General features: G+C 43.4%; 1 protein-coding gene and 1 pseudogene across 2 annotated transcripts in view; both read left to right on the forward strand.

The window, feature by feature from the left end:
- The window catches only part of NMNAT3 (nicotinamide nucleotide adenylyltransferase 3), a 124704-nt gene that overhangs the window by 41317 nt on the left and 57115 nt on the right, over window positions 1-26272 (forward strand). For both annotated transcript variants that reach the window (XM_046002403.1, XM_046002404.1), the window contains exon 2: window positions 13131-13280. In XM_046002403.1, coding sequence (XP_045858359.1) covers window positions 13172-13280 — 109 coding nt within the window. In that variant the 5' untranslated portion in view covers window positions 13131-13171. The remainder of the gene's footprint in view (window positions 1-13130; window positions 13281-26272) is intronic.
- Window positions 20286-21225, forward strand: LOC123940084 (annotated as a pseudogene).

Consider the following 26272-nt stretch of genomic DNA (forward strand, 5'->3'; position numbering starts at 1 on the left):
TGGTTTTTAAATTCATACATCGTAAAGTGAATCAACAAGTCCTCTGTGGGAGGGAGCCTGTTGCGTGTCACCTGCTGGGCTGCTGCGACTGCTTCAGCCGGGCCTGAGTTGGCCTGAAATCCCTGGTTCTGTACAGTGCAGGGGTGGATGTGCTCAGACAAATAGTGGCTTCACTTAACCTGTTCTTGCAGGAACGGGTAGAGTCTATCACGGATATTGGTGTCTTCACATACGAACCCTGCTCCCTAACTCTGCGATGGAAGTTTCCCCCTCCTCTGAATGCAGTGTAGGAGACGACGTCCTAATGTGTCTCTTCAGGTCATCTTCACAGCCTCCATGGATGAGCTTGGGTTATCCTCATTTTCTAGGAGACTGAAGGGCTTGTGAAGATTGCAGAGCTAATCAATGCCAGGCCTTTTCCCTTCCAGAGAAGATCCCTCGGTTGCAAGCACAGGCAGCCTCAGTTCAAGGCCAGAAGTACCACCCCATGCCCTTCATGGTCTGAGCGCACATACTCTTGTGTGCAGGAGAAATGCTGGGCTTCAGTGGGGGACGTGGGCAGGGAATGATCTGCCAGTCCTGCTAGTGGATTCTGAAGCAGGAACCAAGAGAAGAAACAACAGGTTTGTCTGTTTAGGAATCACAGGCACTGTAGGTGTTTCTGTGAACTGCCCACTCTTTGGTACTGATTTCCAGCCAGCACAAGAGCACTTATGCATAACATTAAATATATGTGGGATGAAGTTGGTTAAAAATTTTAATTAATCGCATCCCCAAACCCAGGTCTGTTCTGACTTCATAGATCACTGCCCAGATTTGCAGTTACTGCTCATGACTACAGCAGTCTGCTTCTAGCCCAATAGAGAAGGGAATATGAGCTGCTTGGCTTATAATTTCTGGAGGAAGTTCTGTTATGTGAAATGGGAAAGGTTTGCTCTGGACTTGGTTGTGTTGTGCCCGGTGAAATTCCCAAGTGAACACCTGTCTTCGAGCGGCAAGACTCCTGCCTTTGTCCTCTGCTATGGCTCACTGGACCTCCACTGGTCTCTTCTGCCTTCCTGGAGAGCCTGGCCAGCCAGCTTCCCACCTTTCTAGGCATTTTGGGATCTTCCTGTCAGCTCCTATTGCCCTGACGAACTTGATGGTGGTGGCAGCTTATTTTCTTTTTTAGTGAATGAACAAGCAAGCTAAACAAAGTTGTCTTGTTAGAATTTTTGTATTTGATTTCAGGGCTGGTCTTAAAATTGCACCGAAGGGGACTTAGGACAGGATGGAAAGTGGTTAGACGGAGCAGCCCCGGGGAGGGGCTTGGGTGGAAGGGAGGAGGCTGACGAAACAGGCACGGCCACACTGTAAGGTGCATGGATGCCACACTGAGGAGTGCCGTTACCCACAATGCGATTGGGTGATGGGGGAAGCAGGAAACCATATGTGCACGCCAAAAGAGCCCTTGGGCAGCTAGCAGAGATGGGCCTAGGGGGTGACACTGGGGACAGGTAAGGGTTCACTCAGGTCCAACAGAGAAACAATGAGCCCCAATCCAAGGCCAGGACTGCGGAGCTAACAAAGATACTGCAGAGGTTGAACTGGCCGGCTGCCGAGGCAGGGGAGAGAAGAGCCCAGATGGCTGCCATTTTGTTCTCTGAGCACTAGAAGGGCTATGGTGTGATCCCTTGCCACCATTACGGACAACTCTGTGTTTTTCTGGGACTGTAGAGGGTGTGGGACCGCTTTTCCCAACACTCACTGCAGTTCATTGCCTGCTGCTGGACTGGAGCAGGGCCCTGGACATATGCCCTGTATTGGGCAGGGGCAGAGGCAGGGAATGGAGAGAGGAATCAAGCGACGGTTCTGAGGTGCAAGTGAGGATCCTGGGTACAGCCCAGCCAAGGCAGTAGACACAATATGGGATGAGAGCAAAATTCAAGTCCAGAAGGGAGCTGATGCCCCAGATAGGGAAACAGAAATTTGCATCAGGTAAAACGAACAGGAAAAGCCAAGAAGTGTTGGATATTTGAAGCAAGAATGGAGGTGCTTCAGCTTAGACCATGCCAGGGAGTGACCAGTGCTCTCTGGCTCTCATTTGGATCTACTTTTCACTTTTACCTTGTCCCCAGGGAATAAGGTGAATATTCCTTATTTGCATTCCACTCTGCATTAGACCCCATGGGATCCCTGCCCTCAGGGATTTATAATCTGTTAGGCAAGAAGAGAACAGAGACTCACTAATACAGACAGAGTGTCACCTTTAACAGGTCAGAGGATGGAACAGCGACTACTAGGGGCTGCTAGGGGAAACTGTGTGGGAGAGCTGGCATGAAAGAGACCACCTAGCTCTAGGAAGTGGCCTAAACAGAAGCCCAAGGAGTGGGAACACTCGTAAGACTCAGCAGAGAACAGCAGGTGGTCTGAGCTTGGGAAGGACAGGGAGCACATGTAGGGAATAGGTCGGAAAACAATTAGAGGTGGAGTGGTACTAAAATCTCCAAAGGTCCCATGCCATGTGAAGGACATGGCTGAGCAGCTAAATGCCAATGGAGAACAAATTGCTGAAAATTCATCACTGGCTTGGCATGAAGTCCCGGGTTTTAAACAGTGTCTGTTCCATGGCAGACCCTCAGTAGTTTGTCAAAGTAGTTTCAGTGACTTAACCCAAACTTAAGGACTGTTAATCTGTTTAGCATATTGAGAAAAGATTGGATAGGGGTGGAAGTGGTGGGGGGAAAGGATTCCAGAGTTTCTCTCACCACGTGTGGAAGCTCAGTGGGGGTGGCTTACGGTCTGTCTAGCCCACATCAACAGCTCCTCTCTAGGAACAACACTGTACATTGGTGTGAGTCCCACTGACCATGTCTGTACCATGGGACTCTGTCCAGGCTGAGACCGTGGCCCTGCCCTGTCCCTTGTCCACACTGAGACCTCATGTTCAGCTCATACTTTACTCTGTGTGATGGCCTGATGGCCTTCCCATGATTCCACGCCCCTTTACTGCTTTGCCTTTGGTGGCCACGGAGGGGAACGAGGATGACCAGAGCTTGTTTCTCTCGTCTGTGATTTTTAAAAATTCTAACTTATACAAGAAGATAATGAAATCCAATAGTAGGGTGGGTCTCAGTAGTGATGGAAAGTGAAGACCTCATGTGGGGAATATGGGCTGTACTTGGAGGTTCATTGTATTGGGAGGACATGATGAAGGCTGAAGAGATGTCCTAGCTAACTGGCATGTTTTGATTGAAATTGATGAGAAAAAGGGTGGAACTTTTTGCAGACAAGGGGTTTGGGCAGCCGGAAGAAGGAGTGGGAGATGATTTCTGTTTTGAAGGCAAGGAAAGGAGCTGGTATTTCTGGAGAACGTCCAGTGGGCCAGGCACTGTTCTGAGTACTCTGCATGGGTCAACTCTGATGAACCTTTAGAACAATCTGAGGAGGTGTCATTATCTCCATTTTCCAGATACGTCACCGAGGCTCCAGTGGTTGGTTGACTGTAGTAGGCGCAAGGCTATTCACCAAATATTTCTGTGTCCTGAAGGTGGAGAGCTAGAGTCGATTATATTTTGTACCTTGGTGAAGTTGGCGGGGTTGTTGGAAGTGACACGTGCCAGTGTGAGCCACCCATTTGGTACAGTTGCTGGCAGCAGTCCTTCTGGAGCCCATTTTGTTTCGCCCTGCTTCAGACACCATATTCCAGGTAGTGACTGCTCATCGGCTGGAGTCCTGGACTGAGGCGAAAAGATGGTACAGAACAGAGCCTCAACCAGTGTGGAATGCGCATGTAATAGGAACATAAAACAGACCTTTATTGTTTTAAACTCCTGAGATTTGGGGATTGTTCGTGTGTCTATCTCATCTGGACTCTCCTGACTGATAAACTCAAGGTCACTCAGTTCCGAAGTCTTGCTACTTTGCTTTGAATCGTGTTTATGTGGCTGGTTATCAGGCCAGTGCCACATCGTCATCCCTGGACCTGGAGGGACCCATAAGCAAGGTCGGGGCCCGAGCTGTAGATTTGCTATCATCCGTACAGCATGGTCGGGAGTAGAGAGAAAGGCAGAGGGATTTGGTCTGCAGGCTTTAGTGTGAAGCTTCCTACCCTTGTGTTCTTTCACTCCCGAGAGCTTGTGGCCGGTGGCACGCGTCCTGCTGCTAAGTAGGCCATCTCTACTGCCTGCCGGGGCTGGTGGTTTGGAGCCTTTGGCTTGAGTTTGTTGACAGCTGCACACTCATCACACTGCTAAAAACTTCATAAACTCCGAAGCCTGGAAATAGCCCAAGTGATTTGAGGTTTTGCTCACTTGTAAATGTTTGAGTATTGTGTCCACAAATTGCAATTTGAGTAACTCAATTTTGAGGCACAGCTGTTATTTGGAAAAGACCCATCTAGGAACGCAGACTCCTTGCAAAATGATTGTGCTTCATTTTTGTCAAGTATCAGAAAACCATTAAACTGCCAAGCCATATGGCAAATGCCCACTCAAAGCAGAGTGCAAGAGCACACCATAATGAGTCTGTTTTGCGGGGAAGGAGATAGGACAGAGTCTGGGTTTTCTGATCTTCAGAAAAGCAGATTCACTGCTACACATTTCAGCCTTCTAGAGTCCTGAGTAAGGATTTTTCCCTCCCATGAAAAATTCATATAAAAAATTAAGTTATGATAGGTTTTTTTCCTTAGGTATATTTTCCCTTTCAAACAATATCCATTTGAGTTTCTGCATATAAAACAGGTTTAACTGGGGCAGTAGAGACTTCTCAAAGTTTACACACTTTTTCATTCCTTATGCACTAGTTCAGTAAACATTCATTAAGTATCAGTGTATCAGTTAAAACTGAGTTTCACCACATATAATGGAAAAATAGAAAATAATGGTGACTTACAAGATTATTTCTCCCCCAGGAAAAAGAAGCCTGAAGGTAGGCAGTCTGGGGCCGGTATGGCCACTCCAGGGTCATTAAGGTCCTGGATCTCTCTTGCCTTATTCTCTGTCAGACTGGGAGTCGGTCCAGTATTGCTGCCAGTCATCACACTGTAGTCAGCAGGAGTGCAGAAGAGAAGGGCCGGCCTTTCCCATTCCAAGAAGGTTCTGGAAGTATCACACAGCACTTCTGTTCATAGATCTTTGGCCAGACCTTTGGCACATGGACAGCCTTCCCCTGCCACCGAGACTGGGAAATATAGTAACCTGCCAGCAAAAGACAGAGACTCTGTTACTAAAGAGAAAGGCAGAAGTGGGTAGTGGGAGGTTCCCAGCAGACTCTGTTCCACCTAGGGGCCTAGTGGTTTGTTCTTCCAGCCGGACTATAATCTTCTGGAGCACAGGGGCCAGGTTTTATTTAGCCCTCTACCTCTGAGGCACTAGCACAGTTGCTGGTAGGTTGTAATTTTAATTATCTGCTACTTGGCACTCCTCACAGGAGACGCCAGGCACTTCTCATCGTCTCCCCTGTCTCTTCTACCTTCTTTGTTCCAAGGTGGCAAGTCAGCTGTGATCTGGAGCGTATTCGGCATCAGATGTTATTTCTACCAGCATGACATTACACTACCTGTTTCTCACGGTCAAGTCTTAGCTTCAGGGACAAGTGACTCTCAGCGCTGAGCTGTTAGGGTTGAAGCCGGGTGGAAGACTAGAGCAGTGGTGTGTGGGGCGGCCTTCCTTGGGAGCACCCTTCTGTGGTCACATCTGGGCCAGGCCAGTCAGGAAGAGATGCCTAACAGGCAGGTGGATGCTGAGGCAGCCCTAAGGCTGTCAGGTTTTGATCGTGGATGACTAAAAAAGCAGCGAAAAAGCAGGTGGAAGTGGGGATGGTGAGTTCTGCTTTAAACATAATGAAAGGAGGGGCGCCTGGGTGGCTCAGTGGGTTAAGCCTCTGCCTTCGGCTCAGGTCATGATCTCAGGGTCCTGGGATCGAGCCCCACATCAGGCTCTCTGCTCAGCAGGGAGCCTGCTTCCTCCTCTCTCTCTACCTGCCTCTCTGCCTACTTGTGCTCTCTGTCAAATAAAGAAATAAATTCTTAAAAAATAAATAAAACATAATGAAAGCGGAGTTACTATTTCTGGAGAACCCCCTATGGGCCAAGCATCGTGGTAGGTGGGTCAGCTCTGGTGAGCCCCATGACAGCCCTACGAGGTATGTGATTTATTTCCATCTTCTCTGGGGCTCACTGAGGCTCAGACAAGTTGATGAGGTTCTTGACCATAACGCAGGCACAGACCCTTTCCTTCCAGGCAGGTTTCAAGAATCAGCCTGATGTGTGTGAAGTTGGAACACAATGCATCACCTTTCACTCAGCAAGCCCGTAGCTGTGACTCCCTTGGGTTTCCTGCACCAGTCGAAATGCATCCCAGCTCCTGAGTGTGGGGCCGCAAGAGACCTCATTCCATTCCTTGTGCCTCCTTCACATCTTTTGAAAGTTTTCCCAACCGAAGAGCCAGGCTGCCTGCTTTCCTGGGAGTCTTGTAATTAGGACGAGTGCTTAATTGGCATGTTTGTTTCCGTGGAGAGGTGGCTGAAGGAGGAACCTCACACTGACAGTGAAGGCTCGCTCAGCTTTTGTTCCTAGCAGCACTGTGTGCCCATAGCAACAGCAGGTGAATCTGGCAAAGTTGAAAAGAAAAAGTGCCCAGAGTTCGCGTGAAGGTTGATTGCCCTGGAGAAGTTGACATACTCGTGCAGATGGAAATGATTTCCCCGGGTCCTGAAAAATGTGCTCGTCGACCCCAGAAATACAAACCGCATCTCTTGTTTTCTTTAAGATGAGGAGTCCGGTCAAGAGGTCTGTGTAATGAAAGATGTTTGTAGAATCCATTTCCATTCTGCCTGAAGCCATCCGCTTTATGTCTATAATAAACAGGGATGTTTTCAGCCCCTTTCTGAAGGGACAGGTCCTGTTAGAGGCGCTCACCGCAAGGAAAGGTAAATCGACTGCCTCCCGAGTGATGAGCATTAGCACATTACATCTGTGGAGACACCACTTGACCTTCCTGGCTCGCCTTTCCTTCCTGTGCGTCTGCGACGGCCTGTGACAAATGGGCCAAAGGGTGCACACTTAGTTAGAATTTGGTGCATGCGGGCCACTGGCTGGCATCACATTACCTGGTGATTGAAGTGAAATGTAGGCAGCAGGAAAGACTGTCCTCGGGGAAGCTGGGAAAGTGCCTGCCCTTCCCCGGGCAGCGGGATCTGGGCAGGAGCTGCCTTGGGCCTTCCCGATGCACTCTGCTGGGAGCGCTTGAGAGCTGTTCCTGAAACAGAAATAGGAGTAAGTCCCACCCCCGTTCAAAATCCTTCTGAGGTTCCTCATTCCCCGTGGAATGAAGTCAAGTCTCTGGAGACCCCCTAGGGGCTGTGGGATCTTTATACCCTCTGCAGCCTAGATCCTGAGTCACGCACACACAGCCACATCGGTGTGCTTTTAGTCTGTCACCCACCCTGGGTGATTTCTGGGCCTCTGCCACGCTGGTCCAACACACCCGTCAGGACGCTCGTCACTGGTTCAGTTCCTTCACCTTCCCTGCCCCTGCTTGAGGTCACTGTAGAGAGCCTGCGCCCACATCGGGGAGTGTATTCGTTTCCTGTGGCTGCTGTAACAGATTGCCCTGAATGACTAGTTGAAAACAACAGTTTTATTTTCTTACCGTTCTAGAAGTCAGAAGTCTGAAACCAAGGTGTCCACAGGGTTGTGTTCCTTCTGAAGGTTGTAGGGGAGGATCTGTTTCCTTTTGCCAATTCCAGCTCCTGGAGGCCACTTGCACCGCTTGGTTCCCCGCCCCGTCATCTGTCAAAGTCGGCAGCATAGCCTCTTACCTCCTAATGGTCACTTGGACCCTTGCACCTTGCGGTGTCTGACCCCCCTTCCTCCTCCTCACTAGGACCCTCCTGATAAAACTGGGCCCATCTGCATAATCCAGGCTAACCTCCCCATATCAAGGTCTTGAATTTAACCACATCTGCAGAGCCTGTGCCTGTCAGGGCAGTAGCTGCTAGCCTCCAGCTCTCCAGAGCAAAGGGAGCCCTTGGTGTCAGTGCACGGGAAGTCTGTGTATCCAGGCAGATGGGATCCAGTGCACGGGAAGTCTGTGTATCCGGGCAGATGGGATCCAGTGCACGGGAAGTCTGTGTATCCGGGCAGATGGGATCCAGTGCACGGGAAGTCTGTGTATCCGGGCAGATGGGATCCTGCTGTGGACCATGGTGCACCAGGGCAGGAATGTCTTGTTGGATTTTAGTCTGAAGTGGAGTGGCGTTTTGGGGTCTGAAGTGCCTCTTGGAAGCCAGAAAGGTCAGTTTATATCTGCGGCAGGCCCAGTCCAGGACTGTTAGGGGCAGAACCGAAGAAGTGGGGTAGCCACTTGCAAAGGACAATGCTCAGTTGGAGAACATCCCTCATTCTCTCATCCGTTCTCCACATTTCCTGAGCACTTGTGTGCTAGGCACAGTGCAGGAGGCGAGGGGACCCCCGTGAAGGAGAAACCACCCTGTAGGAGTTCACCTTCTGCTTGGGGGAGAGCATGATGGGGATGAAGCAATGGCAGCTCTGTGGCGGCTGGAAGTAGAAAGTGATAAAGTGGGTCCTGGGTATGTGTAGCCTGGTGGGGGGCTGGGGGGTTGGGTAAACACTCCAAGGAGAACAGCTTGAAGGCAGGGATGAGGAGGAGGGTGTCAGAGGTAGCCGGAACAGCATCTGCAGAAGTGGGAGAAGGGAAGCAGTGTGCTGCCTTCAAAGAGTGGGGTGACGGGCTGTCAGGGCGGCTGCAAAGCCAGAGGTGGTCTGTATCTGGAGAGGAATCTGTGGCCCCAGGGGGAAGCTGTTTGCCTTGTCTCTCCGTTTTAATGAGAAATTCCAAGGTCACGCATGCCTCCTCCTTAGCTTAAGTCCTTCAGCAGCAATTACTGCTCACTCTGCTTATTGATGAGGGCACCTGGATGGCTCAGTGGGTTAGGCGTCTGCCTTCAGCTCAGGTCTGTGATCTCAGGGTCCTGGGATCGAGCCCCACATTGGGCTCCCTGCTCAGTGAGGGAGCCTGCCTCTCCTTCTGCCCCTGCCCCCAATTGTGCTTGCTCTCTCTCAAAGATAGTTTTAAAAAAATGCTTCTTGATGAGAAACATCCATCACCAACATCATCCCACCCTTGCTTCGTCTCACTAGATACTACTCGATGGCAGGGCAGCTGACTCACTTTATGGCCTCCATCTGCCCTCATGTCTGAGGAGACCGGCACACAAATCGGAGCCTGGTTTATTCTCCTGGTGGCCCCTGCAGTGAGTCCGTCCAGTGAGGCTGTCATTGTGTTTCGGTGGGCTTGGGCTTGGGAGCAGGTTTAGTTGGTGCAGGTTAGAGTACACAAGTGAGGCAGGAGCCCCGACCTTGTTCCTGAGCCTGGGAACCCACACTCACTGCCTCTTCCTGCCCCAGCTGTGGCCCCAACAGGCTCAGTCACTCCGGAGCATTGGGGCTCGGTGCACTGCTGGCAAGGAAAGAAAAGACACAGACACATTAAATGTCATTTATTCTTCTCCCCAACATCACACTCCATTGCTGTTGATGCCGCCATTCAAACAGATGATCTAATTTATGGTTTCTGGGAACTTTTGAAAAAAACAATCAAAACCCCAGGTTACCTGAGATGCTGCCGTTACGTGTTTTAGCAGCTCTAAAAAATTATATTTTGTCAAAACGAAATAGAGTTTTGAAAAGCTTCATAATAGTTTGTACATCAGCCAGCCTCTCCAGATACAGTCATCACAAGGCTGCTTTTGTGAATAGCAAAGCACACTCTGCAAATAATATCTCATTAAACCACCCACCTTCCCCAGGAAGAAGCTAGCAGCAGTAGCTTGCAGACTGCTTTCTTCTGCCGCAGTTTGGGGCGTTACTGCTGCCTTCAAGGAGGATTGAAGAAACTGTAGCCCGCTTAGGTTGGAAGTTCTTTTTACCTGCATGCTGTACCTCAGAATACATCCAGAACAGCTTCTCTACATTAGGAAGTGCATTAGGCCTTCCCCCTGCCAGGACCCAGTTTCCCTCTACAGCTAGCCGCCGCCCTTTGCAATCTTCACTGAGCCCTCCTCGGGGCCAGGCGCTGTGCTTGAAGGTGGGAGCCAGAGATGAAGGAAACACCACGCCTATTCTTAGTGGGCTTATTGTCTGGTGGGTGGGAAAGGCACAAGAGCAGGTTTTTCCAAAAGAATGTAGTCTGTGGTTTATGGAAGGTGGATCATAAATCAGCCAACCCCAGCTAGCTGTCAGAAAAGCCAGCTTGGGATCCAGCTCCATGGCCATTGTATCCCCAAGTCTATGGCAGATGCCATGCATTAGCTACTCCTATTTCCAGTTCCCTTTTCCTTGCTGCTTCGCACTGGAGAGGCTGTATTTTTTATTAAGAGCTACAACCAGAGTAGCTCTTTGCTCTTTCTTGCCTTGATCACATTCAAGATGGCTGTAGCCACAGCAGCAATCTTGTGACCATGAGGGAAAAACTGAGAGGCCTGCAGGTCCTTGTTGAGCCAGAGACCTAATGGTGGCTGCCTACTTAGACTTCTTGTCATGCAAGAAACAAATAACCTCTGTGTGTTTAAGCCATTAAAGTTTTAGGCTTCTGGGACTTGTAGCCAAATGGATCCCTAACTGATACAGGCACCTAGTAGGCAGTCAAGAAATAGTGATTGAGGGGTGCCTGGGTGGCTCAGTGGGTTAAAGCCTCCGCCTTCGGCTCAGGTCATGATCTCAGGGTCCTGGGATCGAGCCCCACATCCGACTCTCTGCTCAGTGGGGAGTCTGCTTCTTCCTCTCTCTCTGCCTGCCTCTCTGCCCACTTGGGATCTCTGTCTGTCAAATAAATAATAAAAATAAATCTTAAAAAAAAAAAGAAATAGTGATTGAAGTCACAAATGATGTGATCACCTGAGTTGAATCTTAACAGATTGGGGCGTGCTGGGGGGGGGGGTATTCCAGTTAGAGGAAACTGAAATAACATGTATAAAAGCTTGAAGCGGAAGCCATGAGGAGCTCACAAAGAAACCACTGACAAGTATCCCCTGTTGCTGAAGTTTGAGGCAGGCAGTGGTTGGACCTAAGTCCCTGCATTTGCAGCATTTGACTAGAAGTCCCAGCATCCTAACTTCAGTGACTTCAACAGATAGAGGGTGTCTTTTCCTGCATGACAAAAAGTCTGAAAGTAGGCAGCTGCATTGGATCTGGAGAAGCAGACAACGAAGGCCAGATTACAACAGTTTCCTTAGGCACGAAGAGAGTTCCAGGTTCCAGTGACCGAGAACTCTCCATGTCACCCCCGCCGCTGCAGAATTCCAGTCAGAACCACCATGCGTTTTTCCTGCAGGTCGCTATATTGGTTGCCCTTGCTGCTTTACACAGTAACCCAAAATTTAGCAGGTTAAAATAATACACATTTGTTATCTCATAGTTTCTGTGACTTGGGAATATCTCTATACATTACTTAAGTGGGTCTTCTGGTTTAGAGTCTCTCACAAGGCTGCAGTCAAGATGTTCACAGGCCTGCAGTCTCCTCTAAAGACTTGATTGGGGAATGGCCCAGTTCCACGTTCACTAATGTGCTATGGGCAGGATGTCATTCCTCACAGGCTGTTGGCACCAAAGGTCCCCTTTCAGATTTTTGCCCCCGGGGTCTCCCCATGAGGCATCTCACAGCAGGACAGCCAGCTTCATCGGAGTGAGCAAACAAGAAAGCGAAAGGGAAAACAGAGACGTTTTGTAGCCTCTGTGGAGCGAAATCCCACTCTTGCTGCATTCTGTTAGTAGAAGCAAGTTATGAGGCTCAGCCCTCACTCAAGGGGAGGGACTGCGGGTGAGTACTAGGGGGTGAGGCTGACTGGGAGCCTCCTCCTCTCTCCTCCTGTCGTGGGCAGCAGCTGCAGCACCCATTTCATTATTGGCGTGATCACCACCACAGCCACAGTAATTTATCAAATGCTTACTTTCAATAAAAAGTAAGACTTCTCATACATAGCTCATTTATCCTCACAACAGCCCTGTAGGAGGATGTCGTATTATTCCCATCTTGCATATGAGGAAACTGCAGCTCAGAGAGGGACTGTGATTTGTCCCCCATCACATAGCCTCACTCCCGTAGAGCTCGCCACTCCAGGAGGGAGCGTCTCAGAGGCAGGAGAGCCACGTCTGCAGCATGCCCCAGAGCCCAGGCTGTTGATTCCTTTCCTTTAACCTAACGCTGGCCCTGAAATCCCCAGGTGCTGGAGACTGGAAGGTGGACGGTACCCTCAAAATGCTTCCACCCTAGATGAAGGACACTAGGTAAAGTCAGAAAAGATCTGTAGATTAGATACTCATCCTGTAACAATCTTAATTTCCTGATTTTAATCATTGCTCTGTAGTTATATAAGAAAATGCCTTTGTTCTTAGAAAACAAATACTGAAGTACTTAAGGATAAAGAAGTATTATGTCTACAACTTACCCTTAAACACCTGAAAGAAATTTATAGGTAAAAATGTGTGTGTGTGTGTGTGTGTGTGTGTGTGTGTGTGTGTGTTTGTATTGTGAGAGAGAGAGAACAAGTGATAAACCGAATGTGGTAAGATGTTAACATTTGGGGAATCTGGGTAAAGGATATATAGGAATTCTTGGCTCAAATTTTGCAACTCTACTTGCAAATCTGAAAGTATTTTTAAATAAGTTTTTTTTTTTTTCTTTTTTTTAAAGTACCAGTGTACTCTGGGACATAGTGAGTTTCACTTGGACTATCAGAGATGACATATGGGGGTCTTACATACCTCCTTTTGATTTCAAGGTAACCCATCAGAGCCCAGGGAGGTTATAGAGCTTATAAGAAGAACATGGTCTCTGCATCAGGCTGTCTGCATTCCAGTTGTGTAGCTTCTAAGGTCCCTGAGCTGGATAGGTGACCGCTTAGGATCGTGGAAAGGATTTGGGGAGGCCAGGGGGTGACAACACTAAGTGACATAGTGTTGAGCACAGGTCCTGGCCCACGGTAAAGCTTCCATAAATGTTGTTACTGTTATTACTGCCCCCTCAGTCACCTTATAAATGAGAAGTAATAGCCTCTGTATGCGTTAGGGACGCTGATCTGGACAGTTGTCTGGTGCCAGCTCTCTAACATCAGTTTTTGTCCCCATGAAGGCAGGGTGGCCACTGCCACAGGTGCGGATGTGCCTGAGAAGATGAAGAGCCGAATCCCAGTGGTGCTCCTGGCCTGTGGCTCCTTCAACCCCATCACCAACATGCACCTGCGCTTGTTTGAAGTGGCCAGAGACCACCTACATCAGACAGGTCAGTCAGAGGGGCCAGGCGCAATGGACAGACTGATGGCTTGGGCCTCGTAGAGTTCTGCTGTCTCTTGTCATCACCACCATTATTAGAACTGCTCAGTACGGGAATTCACAGCGTAACTGGTGGCATACGGTCCCCCGTCACATTCGGAGAGCTAACCCCTTAGCCCTGTGACGTGTGGACAAGTCCTATCCCTGGCCATAAAGTTGACAACTTCTCCGGCTTACTATCCCCGGCCACTTGTTGCCCACAAAGGCTAAAAAGGCAATGGGCACTTTCTAGAAACTGTGTCTCTGGGCATTCTTCCTGATGCTCCCAGGAAGTATTTACCTGCTTCCTGCGCGGCCGGATGAGGAGGTAGCGTGTGCCTTGCTACTCGTGTGTGCATGAGAGCTCTTGCTGCTCTTCAGCGGGTAAGCAGACATGCTGTCATGGGATCTGACATTTTATCCTTTGACTAGATCTTAGACAGTCACCAATTAACAATCTTGCATATAGGGCATTTCCAATACGGATGGCAGGGCCTTGCCAGAAATATTTCATCAGCTGGGAATATTTAATCTAGAAATGTTCCATCTCTGACTTTCCATTTCATTATTAAGAGAGGAAAATGGCATTTGGAATCTGCGTAATTAATTCCAAAAAGAATGTAAATCATTTATATGTTGATGTCAGATATATATGGAAGTATTTATGTATTTATGTACACCTTAAGTATTCGTATATGCATTTTGTATTCAAAAATATTTGCCTTTGAGGGCCTTGTTTTTAAAACAGAATCAATTCCTATTTATTTTTAATGTAGAAAAAAAGTATTCCAGTAATATGCAAATAATTTCTTCAAAGAAATTATGTACAAGTGTTAGTTTATTTTAAAGGGAATGTCTTTTTATCAAAAGATGAAAGTGGGGGTGCCTCGATGGCTCAGTCAGTTAAGCATGTGACTCTTGATGTAAGCTGAGGACATGTTTTCATGGGTTGTGGGATCAAGCTCCACCTAGGGCTCTACACCTAGTGGGGAGTCTCCTTGAGGAGACTCTCTCTCCCTCTGTTTCTCCCTTGTGCACACACTCTCTTAAATAAATCTTTAGAAAGGTGAAAGCAGGTATCCATCCTTAGTAAGGAATCCTTTTATTCCTCTTACAAAGGAATAAAAAATCCAAACAATCCAGTGAACATTAGTAGCAGTCACCAAAGGGGAAATATAAGTGACCAATAAACTTGGGAAAAGATGCTCAGTGTCACCGATAATCAGTGAAAATACAAATAAAAACATGGTCAACACCACAAGGTTATAAGCACCATGATGGCAGCTGCTGTGGCTGCTTGAACATCCCAGAAATCCCTCCAGCCATCACCGGGCTTGTAGTCAGTGCTTAGTGAAAATCTGTTACAGCAGCAAAGAGCTTCAGCCTGTGCTATTGGCAAAATTAAAGGACTGACAAAATTTAGTGGTGGCAGGATAGAGAGGGAAATAGACATTGTCATCTATTGGTAGTGATAGGATAAATGAAACATTTTTGGAGGGCAAGTTGGTATTCTGTGGCAAAAAATTTAAAGTCTGTACTCATACCCATAATGAGGAGAAAAATCAATTGAAACCAAAACAGAACTCACACAGATGTTAGAATTAGCAGACAGCATTAAAACAGTTACTATAATTATGTGCCATATGCTCAGAAGTAGAGACCTGGAAAATATAAAAAGAGCTCAAATACTAGGAGATGAAAACTACAAAACGTGGGATGAAAAATACACCAGAAAGGATTAACAGATTAGATATTGCGGAAGAAAAGGTTAGGGAACTTAAAGATAGAACAGTAGAATTGATCTAAAATGAAACACAGCAGGAAAAATGGAATTCTGAAAAGAAAGAATATAAATGAGATGTTGGGTAACTTAAAAGAATCTTGATATACTTGTAGTCCTAGAAGGAAAAAATAGAGGAAGAACAGGAAAAAATATTTGAAGAAATAGTGACTGAAAATTTTCCAAATTTGATGAAAACAGATTCTATCCAGGAGCTCAAATTCCAGATGCAAGAAATGTGAAGAAAACAACACCAAGGTATATGATACTAAAATTTCTCACAAACCAGCAATAAATCTTAGAAGCAGCCACAGAACAAAAATAAATAGGACAGCAGATTTCCCATTACTGAGTTCAGCAAAAGGGAATTTAGTGGAACAACATCTTTAAAGTACTGAAAGAAAAAAACTGTCAACCTAGGATTCTATATCCAACAAAAATGTATCTTGTAGAAACAAATGGAAAAAAATTTTTTTCAACTATACAAAAGCTGAAAGATTTCACCATCAGACTTCCACTACTGAAATGCTAAAAATGCTAAAATGCTAAAATCCAGAGGGAAATGAAATGGAAATATGGATCTACACAATAGGAATACAAGGCACTGATAACCACATGGGCAATTATGTAAGTTTTTCTCTTATTACTTAAACTTCTTTAAAAGATAACTGATTGTTCAGGGGCGCCTGGGTGGCTCAGTGGGTTAAAGCCTCTGCCTTCGGCTCAGGTCATGATCCCAGGGTCCTGGGATCAAGCCCTGCATCGGGCTCTCTGCTCAGCAGGGAGCCTGCTTCCTCCTCTCTCTCTCTCTGCCTGCCTCTCTGCCTACTTGTGATCTCTGTCTGTCAAATAAATAAAATCTTAAAAAAAAAAAAAAAGATAACTGACTGTTCAGACAAAAATAATAGGAATATATTGTGGGGTTTATAACGTATGCAGAAGTAAAATATATGACAAGTATATAAGACATGACAATGTCATAAACGTGGGGAAGGGAAAAATGGAAGACTATTTTAAGATTCTTATACGTGAAGTAGTATAGTATCACGTAAAGGTAGATTGTGCCATAGATAGATAGACAGGTAGATAGATATAAAATAAACCCTAATACAACCACTTAAAAAAAAAGGTATAGCTAATAAGCCTACAAAGGAGGCTTAAAAGGAGATAAACATAGAATCTATGGATTAGATTCCAAATCTAATTTGGATTTACAAAGGAGATACAATAGGAGATAAAATACAAAGGAGATAAAATAGAATCAGAATATACTCAGTTAATTTAGAAGAAGAAAGGAAAGGAGGAAAGAGGCCTGAAGAATAGATGGGACAAATAGAAAGCAAATAACAAAATGACAGACTTAAATCTAACCATATCAGTAATCACAAAATAAAAGTACAGTTGACCCTTGAACAGCACAGATTTGAACTGTATAGGTCCACTTATACACAGATTTTTTTTTTTTTTTGGATGACTACAGTACAATTCTGTAAATGTATTTTTTCTTCCTTACTCTTTTCTTCATAACATCTTCTTTTCTCTAGTTTGCTTTGTTGTAAGAACATGGTATATGATACAATACAACATATGTATTAAGGAACTTTTTGTTATCAGTAAAAACATGATATATAATACATATAACATATGTGTTATAATACATACAATACATATGTGTTAATGAACTTTTTGTTATCAGTAAGGTTTCTGGTCAGCAGTAGGCTATTAGTTAAGTTGGGGGGAAGTCAAACATTACATGTGGATTTTCAATTGTGTGGGGGGGTGGTGCCCAGAAGTGTCAGTTGTAGTCTAACAACTCCTACTAAAGGGCAGACACTGTCAGATTGGATAAAATAAGCGACACTCAACTACAACTATATGATGCCTACAAGAAACATATTATAATGTAAAGACACAAATAGGTTCAAAGTAAAAGAATGGAAAACTACTCCATGCTGACACTAGTTAAAAGAAAGCTGAAATGACTATAGTAATATCAGAGAAAATAGAGTTCAGATGAAAAAGGGATAAAGAGGCCAATTCTTTAAGAAATAATAATCCTGAACCTTTTTTTTTTTACTTAATAATATGGAACTGCAAGAAAAATAGATAAATCTACAATTACAGTCAGATATTTCAATTACCACTGATAGAATAAGGACACAGAAAATGATTAAGAATGTAGAAGACGTGAATGACACTATCAACCAATTTGACCTAGTTGACATTTAAAGAACACTCAACCAAACATCAGCAGAACACAGGACAAGGACATTCAAGGACACAGAGAATATTTACCAAGATACACCATGTTCTGGGCCATAAAAGAAATCTCAATAAAGGTAAAAGGACTGAAATTCTACAAAGTGCATCCTACAACCACAGAAGAATTAAATGACAAATCACTAACAAAAGACCTCTGGAAGATCCCCAAATATGAAAATGAAGTAACACACATCTGAAAACCCGTGGGTCATAAAAGAAAACCAAATGGAAACCAGGGAATATTTTGAGCTAAATGGAGATGAAAACAATATATCAAAAATTTTGGGATGTCACTAAAGCAGTACTTAGGGGAATTTTATAGCACTAAATACCATATTAGTGGAAGGAGGGAAAGAAGGGAAGAGAAAGCAAAAGGGAAGGAAAAAGGAAAGAGAAAAGATGGATGGATAAATACCTCTCATCAGTGACTTCAGCTCCTGTCTTAAGAAATTAGGGGTAGAGGGGCAAACACAAAGCAAGCGTGAAAAAAAGGAAACAAGGTCAGAGCAGACGTCAGTCTGCTAAAACTCAACATATTAGGAAACAAACATATTAGGGAAATTTAATAAACCAATACCTGTTTCTTTAAGAATATTAATAAAATTGAAATAATAATAAAATTGAACCTCTAGGCAGATTATCAAGGGAGGGAGAAAAGAGGAAAGACACAAACTACCATCATCAGGCATGAGAGAGGTGATATAACTATAGATTCTACTGAGAGGAAAAAAATAAGGGAATATTATAAGTAACTTTATGCCTATAAATTTGACAACCTAATTAGAATAGAAAAATCCCTTGAAAGACACACTATCAAAGTTCATTCAAAATTAGATTTTTTCAAAAGAAGAAGAAGGATAATCAGCCGCGCCTCACAACCCCAGTGCAGCAGCTCGTTCTGCCCACAGGTCCTGTCCCTGTGCTTTAATAAACCACCACCATTTGCACTGAAGACATCTCAAGAATTCCTTCTTGGTCGTCAGCTCCAGACCCCACCCTCACTGAACCTCACTTATATTCTAAAACTTCATTATTTGGCACCCGAACATGGGGCTTTGAGTCTTTACATCTGGACTCTGAGCTTTGGTGCAAAATTGGAGCAAGAAGAGCACCCCCTGGACCTAACACCTTCCACTCTAGATTTCTCCACCAGTGTCTCAGGTTGGATCCACTGTTTGCTTATTACTTCTTGGTTTACCTTTTGAATTTGCCAGAGCACAACTTGAAGTAACCTCCCTAAGAAAAGAGCATAAAAGAGGGTGCACCTTGCTTAGATCGTGGTTGAAATATTCTGCTATACATCCCCTCAACCACCTCTCACCAATATGACTAGGAGGAGGAACACCCAACAGAGGAAAAATCCAGAGACTGTGCCATCTGCTACAGAACTATTGGATATGGACATAAACAGTATGTTATAAGGGAATTTAGGGTAACAATTATCTACGCAATGTCTAGGTTGGAGAAGACCAGTAATGGCAACATAGAAACTCGAAGGGCAGAAGTGAGGGCTAATCTGGCAGTACTAAGAAGAAGAAAAGGTAACCTAAATAGCTCAATTAAAGAAATTTCATTTGTAGTTTAAAAACCATCCCACAGAGGATTCTAGGAGGATGGCAGACTAGGAAACACCAGCAATTTGTCTCTCCACTTAAATAGAAATTGCACTAGCAGAATGTTTCTGATGTAACTATTTTGGAACTCTGGAGTCTATTGAAGGCTTGAACTTTTAGGGGAGGACTTGGACAGGTAAATTGTAGGTAACTTCAGTCCATTTCCGTGCTCAGCACAGTAACAGTTATCCATCCTCCAACCTCCACACAGCAGGCAGCTGTGAAGCTAAAGCAGCCTGCACACAGCCTGTGGGAGCCAAGGTTGGCAAAAAGGGCCCTGTCCCCAAATATCAGGAATCTGCTCTGATCTCTTGTTGCACTTCTCCCAGTCCCCAGTAGTTCTTGCAAGCCTCTCCCCCTCTGGTTGAAGAGAATTCCAGGGGATTTAAGGGGCCAGTGCCTCCTTCCTTTCCCCTCATTTTTCCCCCACTTTGGGAGCCAGACATTGACAACAGCATGTTCAGCAAAAAAAAAAAAAAAAAAAAAAATAGAAATTGACCATACATACCCAGGGAAAAACTGAGAGATGACACTCAGACTATGTTTATACCTCAGGCTGATCCTCATCACAGAGACAGCTTAAGACAATTAAAAAACAACACAAAAGCAATAACAACAACAACAGAAAACCCTGGAGAAGGAGGAGAATCTGATTTCCAGAGTTGCCATGATTAGATTCAAATGTCCAGTTTTCTACAAAACAGTCACAAGACATACAAAGAAACAAAGTATGGCCTCCTCAAAGGAAGAAGATAAATCAACAGAAATTGTCCATCAGAGATCTGCGGGTGGGTACACTAGGCAAAGACTTTAAAGTAGCAGCATTAAAGATGCTCAGAGAACTGAAAGAAGATTAGAGAAAGTCAAGAAACCATGTATGAACAAAATGGAAATATTGACAAAGAGATAGAAAACCTAAAAGGGACTAAAAGATAAACTGCAACTAAATATGACAATAACTGAAATTTTAAAATTCACTAGAAAGATTCAAAAGCAGATTTGAGCAGTCAGAACAAAGAATTAGCAAACTTAAAGATAGGATAATGGAGATTATCAAGTCTGAGGAAAGGAAAGAAACAAAATTGAAGAAAACTGAACAGAGCATAAGAAACCCATGGGACACCATCCAGTACATCAACATAGGCATTGTGGGAATCAAGAAGAAGAGAGGAATAAAGGAGTTGAAGAAATTCAAGAAGAAATAATGAAGAAATTGAAGAAATAATGGCTGAAAACTTTTCAAATTTGATGAAAGATGTAAATATAAATATCCAAGAAGCTCAGTGAATGCCAAGAAAGAAGAAATCAAAGAGATGCACACTGAGAGACAATCTTGAGAGCAATGAGTGAATCATTACGTACAAGGAATCCTCAATAAGGTTTTCAGCAGATTTCTCATCAGAAGCTGTGGAGGCTAGAAGGCAGCAGACTGATACATTCAGAGTACTAAAAGAAAAAACCATGACCAAGAATTCTGTATCTGGCAAAACTGCACGTCAAAAATCAGGGAGGAGGGCTAGGTATTGTGGAACAGATCAGATGGGTCATAATGATAACTGAGATAGACACTGACAACCTCCATAAGGAACAGGTTCAGCTCCTGGCAGAGATGTGTATCCTTGCTGATGAATATTACAATACAGTTGGAACCGAAGCCAAAAAGAATTGTCACCTGAATGAAAGGATTATTGCACTGAGCTTTTAGGATTTTCTTATACAACACTGAAAATGAGTTCATGCTACAACAGAGATCAGATGCTCAGATGCTAAAATTACCTTTCCAGGTTGTTTTACCAATACTGATTGTAGTCCTCCATTAAGTGATATAAGAAAGCTAGAAGAAAATGATGCCGACTGGAGTAAGAAGAGCAGCACAAAGATATTTAAAGGCTGAATTAGGAATTCCCATGAAAGAGGTTCCTCCAGAAGAATTAATTATCTAACACAAATTCACAGCAAGGTTCAATCAGGTTGTATCTGGGGGGAACATGAAGTTGATTCGTTTGTGGGGAGGAATGTATTTTTGATTCCAGAGCCCATGATATTAAGAGCTATTAGTTATGTGTCAAAGGAGGAGATAAAAGAACTTCTGGCAAAGGCAGCCGGTGGTGAAATTAGGATAACTCCATGGTTTCAAATTATTGTGGAGCTTTTCCACTTTAAATGGTGGGAGATCTTAAGTCATTTGAATCAGTTTTGTTGACCATGAGAAATTACACAGAACGTGAATGTGGAGATGAGTGGTAAATAAAATACTGAAAAATTTCTCTGCTTAGTAAACTTAACATGATTTTTAAAAATTTGTTTCCCTAGGAACTCTCACTTGAAACATTGATACTTTACAACTAGTATTTGTGTGGAAAACACTACCAACTTCTTAATTTTATATCACACACCATATGTGTGCATTAGTATTTGTAAAAGACATTTATGAGAGGTTATTGTAAAAAAAGAGAGAGAGAGAGAGATTAACTTAATTTAACCTAAGCACATGGTCCTAACAAACTCGAACAAATAAGTGAAGCTCTTCATTTTTGATACATTGTGATAAACATTGTCAGCACACTGTAGAGCATTTTGCTCTTTCCCAAATGATTTATAAATCATTAAATTTTTATTATAGTCCAAAAAAAAATGTGAGGGAGAAATTAAGACATACCCAGATAAATAAAAGCTGTAAGGGAGTTTGTTACCATTAGACCTACCTTGCAAGAAATGGTCTGGGAGTTTTGTAAGGTAAAATGAAAGGAAACTAGACAGTAACTTGAATCTGTATGGAGAAAGGAAGATCTCAGTAGAGCTAAATACATGGGAAATTGTAAAATCTAGTATTATTGTAACAGGGGTTTGTAGTTGTACTTTTTGGTTCCTACACATTTTAAGAGATTGTAAGTTTGAAGAAAAAAAATTGTCTAATATAAGCTAGTATTATTGTAGCTGGTTTGTAATTCCAAGTCTCATTTTCTACATAATTTAAGAGACTAATGGATTTAAAAGAATTATAAGAAGGAGTGCCTGGGTGGCTCAGTCACTTAAGCATCTGCCTTTGGCTCATGTCATGAGCCAGGGGTCCTGGGATCGGGCCTTCAGTTGGGTTCCCTGCTGAGCAAGGAGTCTCCTCCCTCTGCCTCTCCCCTTGCTCATAAAATCTTTAAAAAAAGAATTATAAGTTTATGTTTTTGACCACACAGTTTATGAAGATGTTATTTTATGGCATCAACAATAGGTGGGGACAGAGGTTTAAAGGAGCAGAAATTTTGAATGCCATTGAAGGTACACTGGTGTAAATTCAAATTAAAATGTCTTAACGTTGGGTGTTAAATGTAATCCCCATGGTAACCACAAAGAAAATAGCTATAGAATATACACAAAAGGAGATGAGAAGGAATTTCAACATTCCACTACAGAAAGAGCAACTAAACACAAAAGAAGACAGTAATGAAAGAAATAAGGGAAAGGGGAGCTATAAGGCATACAGAAAACAAATAACACTACCATAGAAAGTCCTCCTTGTCAGGAATTACCTTAATTGTAAATGGGTTAAACTCTCCAGTCAAACAGGGATTAGCAGATGGAAAAACAAAACAAAACAAAACCAAAAAAAAAAAAAAAAAACCACGATCCAACTATATGTTATCTACGAGAGACACTTTAGATCCGTAGGGAGAAACAGATTGAAAATGAAAGATTGGGAAAAGATACTCCCTGCAAATAATAACCAAAAGATAGCAGGGGGGTATACCAATATCAGACAAAACAGACTTTAAAAACAAAAAGAGTTACAAGAGAAAAAGAAGAACTCTATATAATAATAAAGATAACAGTCCAATAGGAAAATGTAACAATTAAAAATATTTATGTACCCAAATATATAAAGCAGCTATTAACAAACTTGAAGGAAGAAACTGATAGTAACACAATAATAGTAGGGGACTTTAACACCCCACTTACATCAATGGATAGATCATTCAAACAGAAAATCAACGATGAGACTGCGTCTGTGAATGACACATTGGACCAGATGGATCTAACAGTTATATTTAGAAAATTCCATCCTAAAACAGTGGCCTGAATACACATTGTTTTCAAGTGCACATGGAGCGTTCTCTAGAGTAGATCACATATTAGGCCACAAATTCAAAAAGATTGAAAGCCTATCATGCATCTTTTCTGAATAGAACTCTGTGAAACCAGAAATAAACCATGAAGGAAAAATCTGGAAAGAATACAAATACATAGGGGTTGAATAACCTGCTACTAAACAATCAATGGGTCAACCAAGAAATCGAAGAGGAAATCAATAAATACATGAAGACAAATGAAAATGAAAACACAGGGGCACCTGGGTGGCTCGGTCAGTTAAGCATCTGCCTTTGGCTAGGGTCATGATCCCAGGGTCCTGGGATTGATCCCCACATCAGTCCCCCTGCTCGGCAGAGAGCCTGCTTCTCCTTCTGCCTGCTGCTCCCCCTGCTTGTGCACACACGCACTGTCTCTCTCTCTCTCTCTCTCTTTCTCAAATAAATAAATAAAATCTTTAAAAAAAAAAAAAAGAAAAAATGAAAACACACTGGTCCAAAATCTTGGAACGCAGCAAAAGCTGTCTGAAAGAGAAAATTACATCAATACAGGCCTACCTCAAGAAGTAAGAAATGTATCAAACAAGAAGCAAGAAAAGTATCAAACAACCTAACCTTATACCTACAGCTTCTAGAAAAAGAATAATAAAAGCACCCAAAATCAGTAGAAGAAAGGAAATAATATAGATTAGAATAAAATAAAATAGAAACTAAAGAAAACAGTACAATAGAACAGATCAAGGAAACCAAGATAAACCTCTAGCCAGACTCAAAAAAAAAAAAAAGGGGACTCAAACAAAATTAGAAATGAAAGAGGAGAAATAACAATACCACAGAAATAACAAAGGTGCTTGTCTCCTGTAAGAGAATATTATGAAAAATTACATGCCAACAAATTGGACAACCTAGAAGAAATGGATAAATTTCTAGATACATAATCTCCCAAAACTGAATCAGGAAGAAATAGAAAATTTGCACAGACCAATTACTAACAAAGAAATTGAATCAGTAATCAAAAAACTCCAACAAAGTCCAGGACCAGATGGCTTCACAGGTGAATTCCACCAAACATTTAAAGAAGAGTTAATAGCTATTCTTCTCAAACTGTTCCAAAAAATGGAAGAGGAAGGAAAGTTTCCAAATTCATTCTATGAGGCTGGCATTTCTCTTATCCCAAAACCAGATAAAGATAGGACCAGAAAAGGAAATTACAGGTCAATATTTCTGATAAGCATAAATGGAAAAATCCTCCACAGGATATTCAAGCAAGCCAAATTCAACAGTGCATTAAAAAATCATTCACTGTGCTCAAGTGTGATTTATTCCTGGGATGCAAAACTAGTTCAGCATTCACAAAGTAACCAGTGTGATATATCACATCAACAAGAGAAAGGATAAAAACCGTATTTCATTGGATGCAGAAAAAAATATCACAATATCTCTTCATGATAAAAGCCCTCAACAAAGGAGATTTAGAGGGAACCTACCTCAGCATAATAAAGGCCATATGTGAAAACCCCACAGCTAGCATCATACTCAGTGGCGACTAACTGAGAGCTTTCCCCCTAGGATCAAGAATAAGTGTACGCTGTCACCACTTTTATTTGGCATAGTACTGTGAGTCCTAGCCACAGCAATAGGGCAAGAAAAAGAAATAAAAGGCATCCAAAGTGGTAAGGAAGAAGTAGAACTTTCACTATTGACAGATGAGATGATACTATATAGAGAGAACCTTAAAGATTCCTCCAAAAAACTACTAGAACTGATCAGTGAATTAAGTAAGTTTGAAGAATACAAGATCAATATATAGAAATCTGTTGCATTTCTATGTGCCAATAATGAAGCAGCAGAAAGAGGTATTAAGAAAACAATCCTATTTACAGTTGCACCAAAAATAATAAAATATCTAGGAATAAACCTAACCAAGGAGGTGAAAGATCTGTACTCTGAAAACTATAAAACACTGATCAAAGAAATTGAAGATGACACAAAAGATACTCCATGCTCAGGGTTGGGAAAACAAATATTGTTAAAATGTCCATATTACTTAAAGCAGTCTACACATTTAATGCAATCCCTATCAAAATCCCAACAATATTTTTCACAGAACTAGAACAATCCTAAAATTTGTATGAAACTACAAAAGATCCTGAACAGCCAAGGCAGTTTTGAAAAAGAGCAAAACGGGAGGTATTCGAATCCCAGATTTCAAGACATACTACAAAGCTGTAGTGATCCAAATAGTATGGTATTGGCACAAAAATAGACAAAAAGGTCAATGGAACAGTATAGATGTGTGCCAAGAAATAGACTCACAATTATATGGTCAGTTAATCTTCAGTGGAGGAGGCAAAAATATGCAATGGGAAAAAGTCTTTCCAACAAATATTGGGAAAACTGAACAGCTACATGCAAAAGAGTGAAACAAAACCACTTTCTTACACCATACACAAAAATAAATTCAGATTGGATTAAAGACTTAAATGTGAAAAGAAACCATAAAAATCCTAAACAAGAGCACAGGCAGTAATTTCTCTGACATTGGCCACAGCGACATTTTTTCTACATATATCTCTTATAGCAAGGTACTAGAAGTTATAGCCAGTCCAATTAGGCAAGAAAAGGAAACAAAACACATCCAAATTGAAAAGAGTAGGAGGAGTCAAGATGGCGCAGAAGTAGCAGGCTGAGACTACATCAGGTAGCAGGAGATCAGCTCGATAGCTTATCTAAACATTGCAAACACCTACAAATCCAACGGGAGATCAAAGAGAAGAAGAACAATTCTAGAAACAGAAAATCGACCACATTGTGAAAGGTAGGACCCGCGGAGGAGTGAATCCAAAGCGACGGGAAGATAGACCGCGGGGGGAGGAGCCAGCTCCCGGCAAGCGGCAGTGCAACGGAGCACAAAATCAGGACTTTTAAAAGTCTGTTCCACTGGGGGACATCGCTCCAGAGGCTAAACCGGGGTGAAGCCCACGCGGGGTCACAGAAGTGTCGGGGGTGTGTGAGTGTCGCAGTGCTCGCAGGTATTATAACGGAGAAGCCGGCTACAGAGACAGAGCCGAGGAGTGAGCTCTCGGCTCGGGGTTACCTTGAACCGGTCGCGGGCTGGGTGAGCTCGGAGCGCAGCCAGAGGCCGGGGATACGGGAGTGATTGGGCGCTGTTCTCTGAGGGTGCGCTGAGGAGTGGGGCCCCGAACTCTCGGCTTCTCCAGGCCGGAGA

The sequence above is a fragment of the Meles meles genome, chromosome 4 (assembly GCF_922984935.1).
Source record: "Meles meles chromosome 4, mMelMel3.1 paternal haplotype, whole genome shotgun sequence".
Lineage (NCBI taxonomy): Eukaryota > Metazoa > Chordata > Mammalia > Carnivora > Mustelidae > Meles > Meles meles.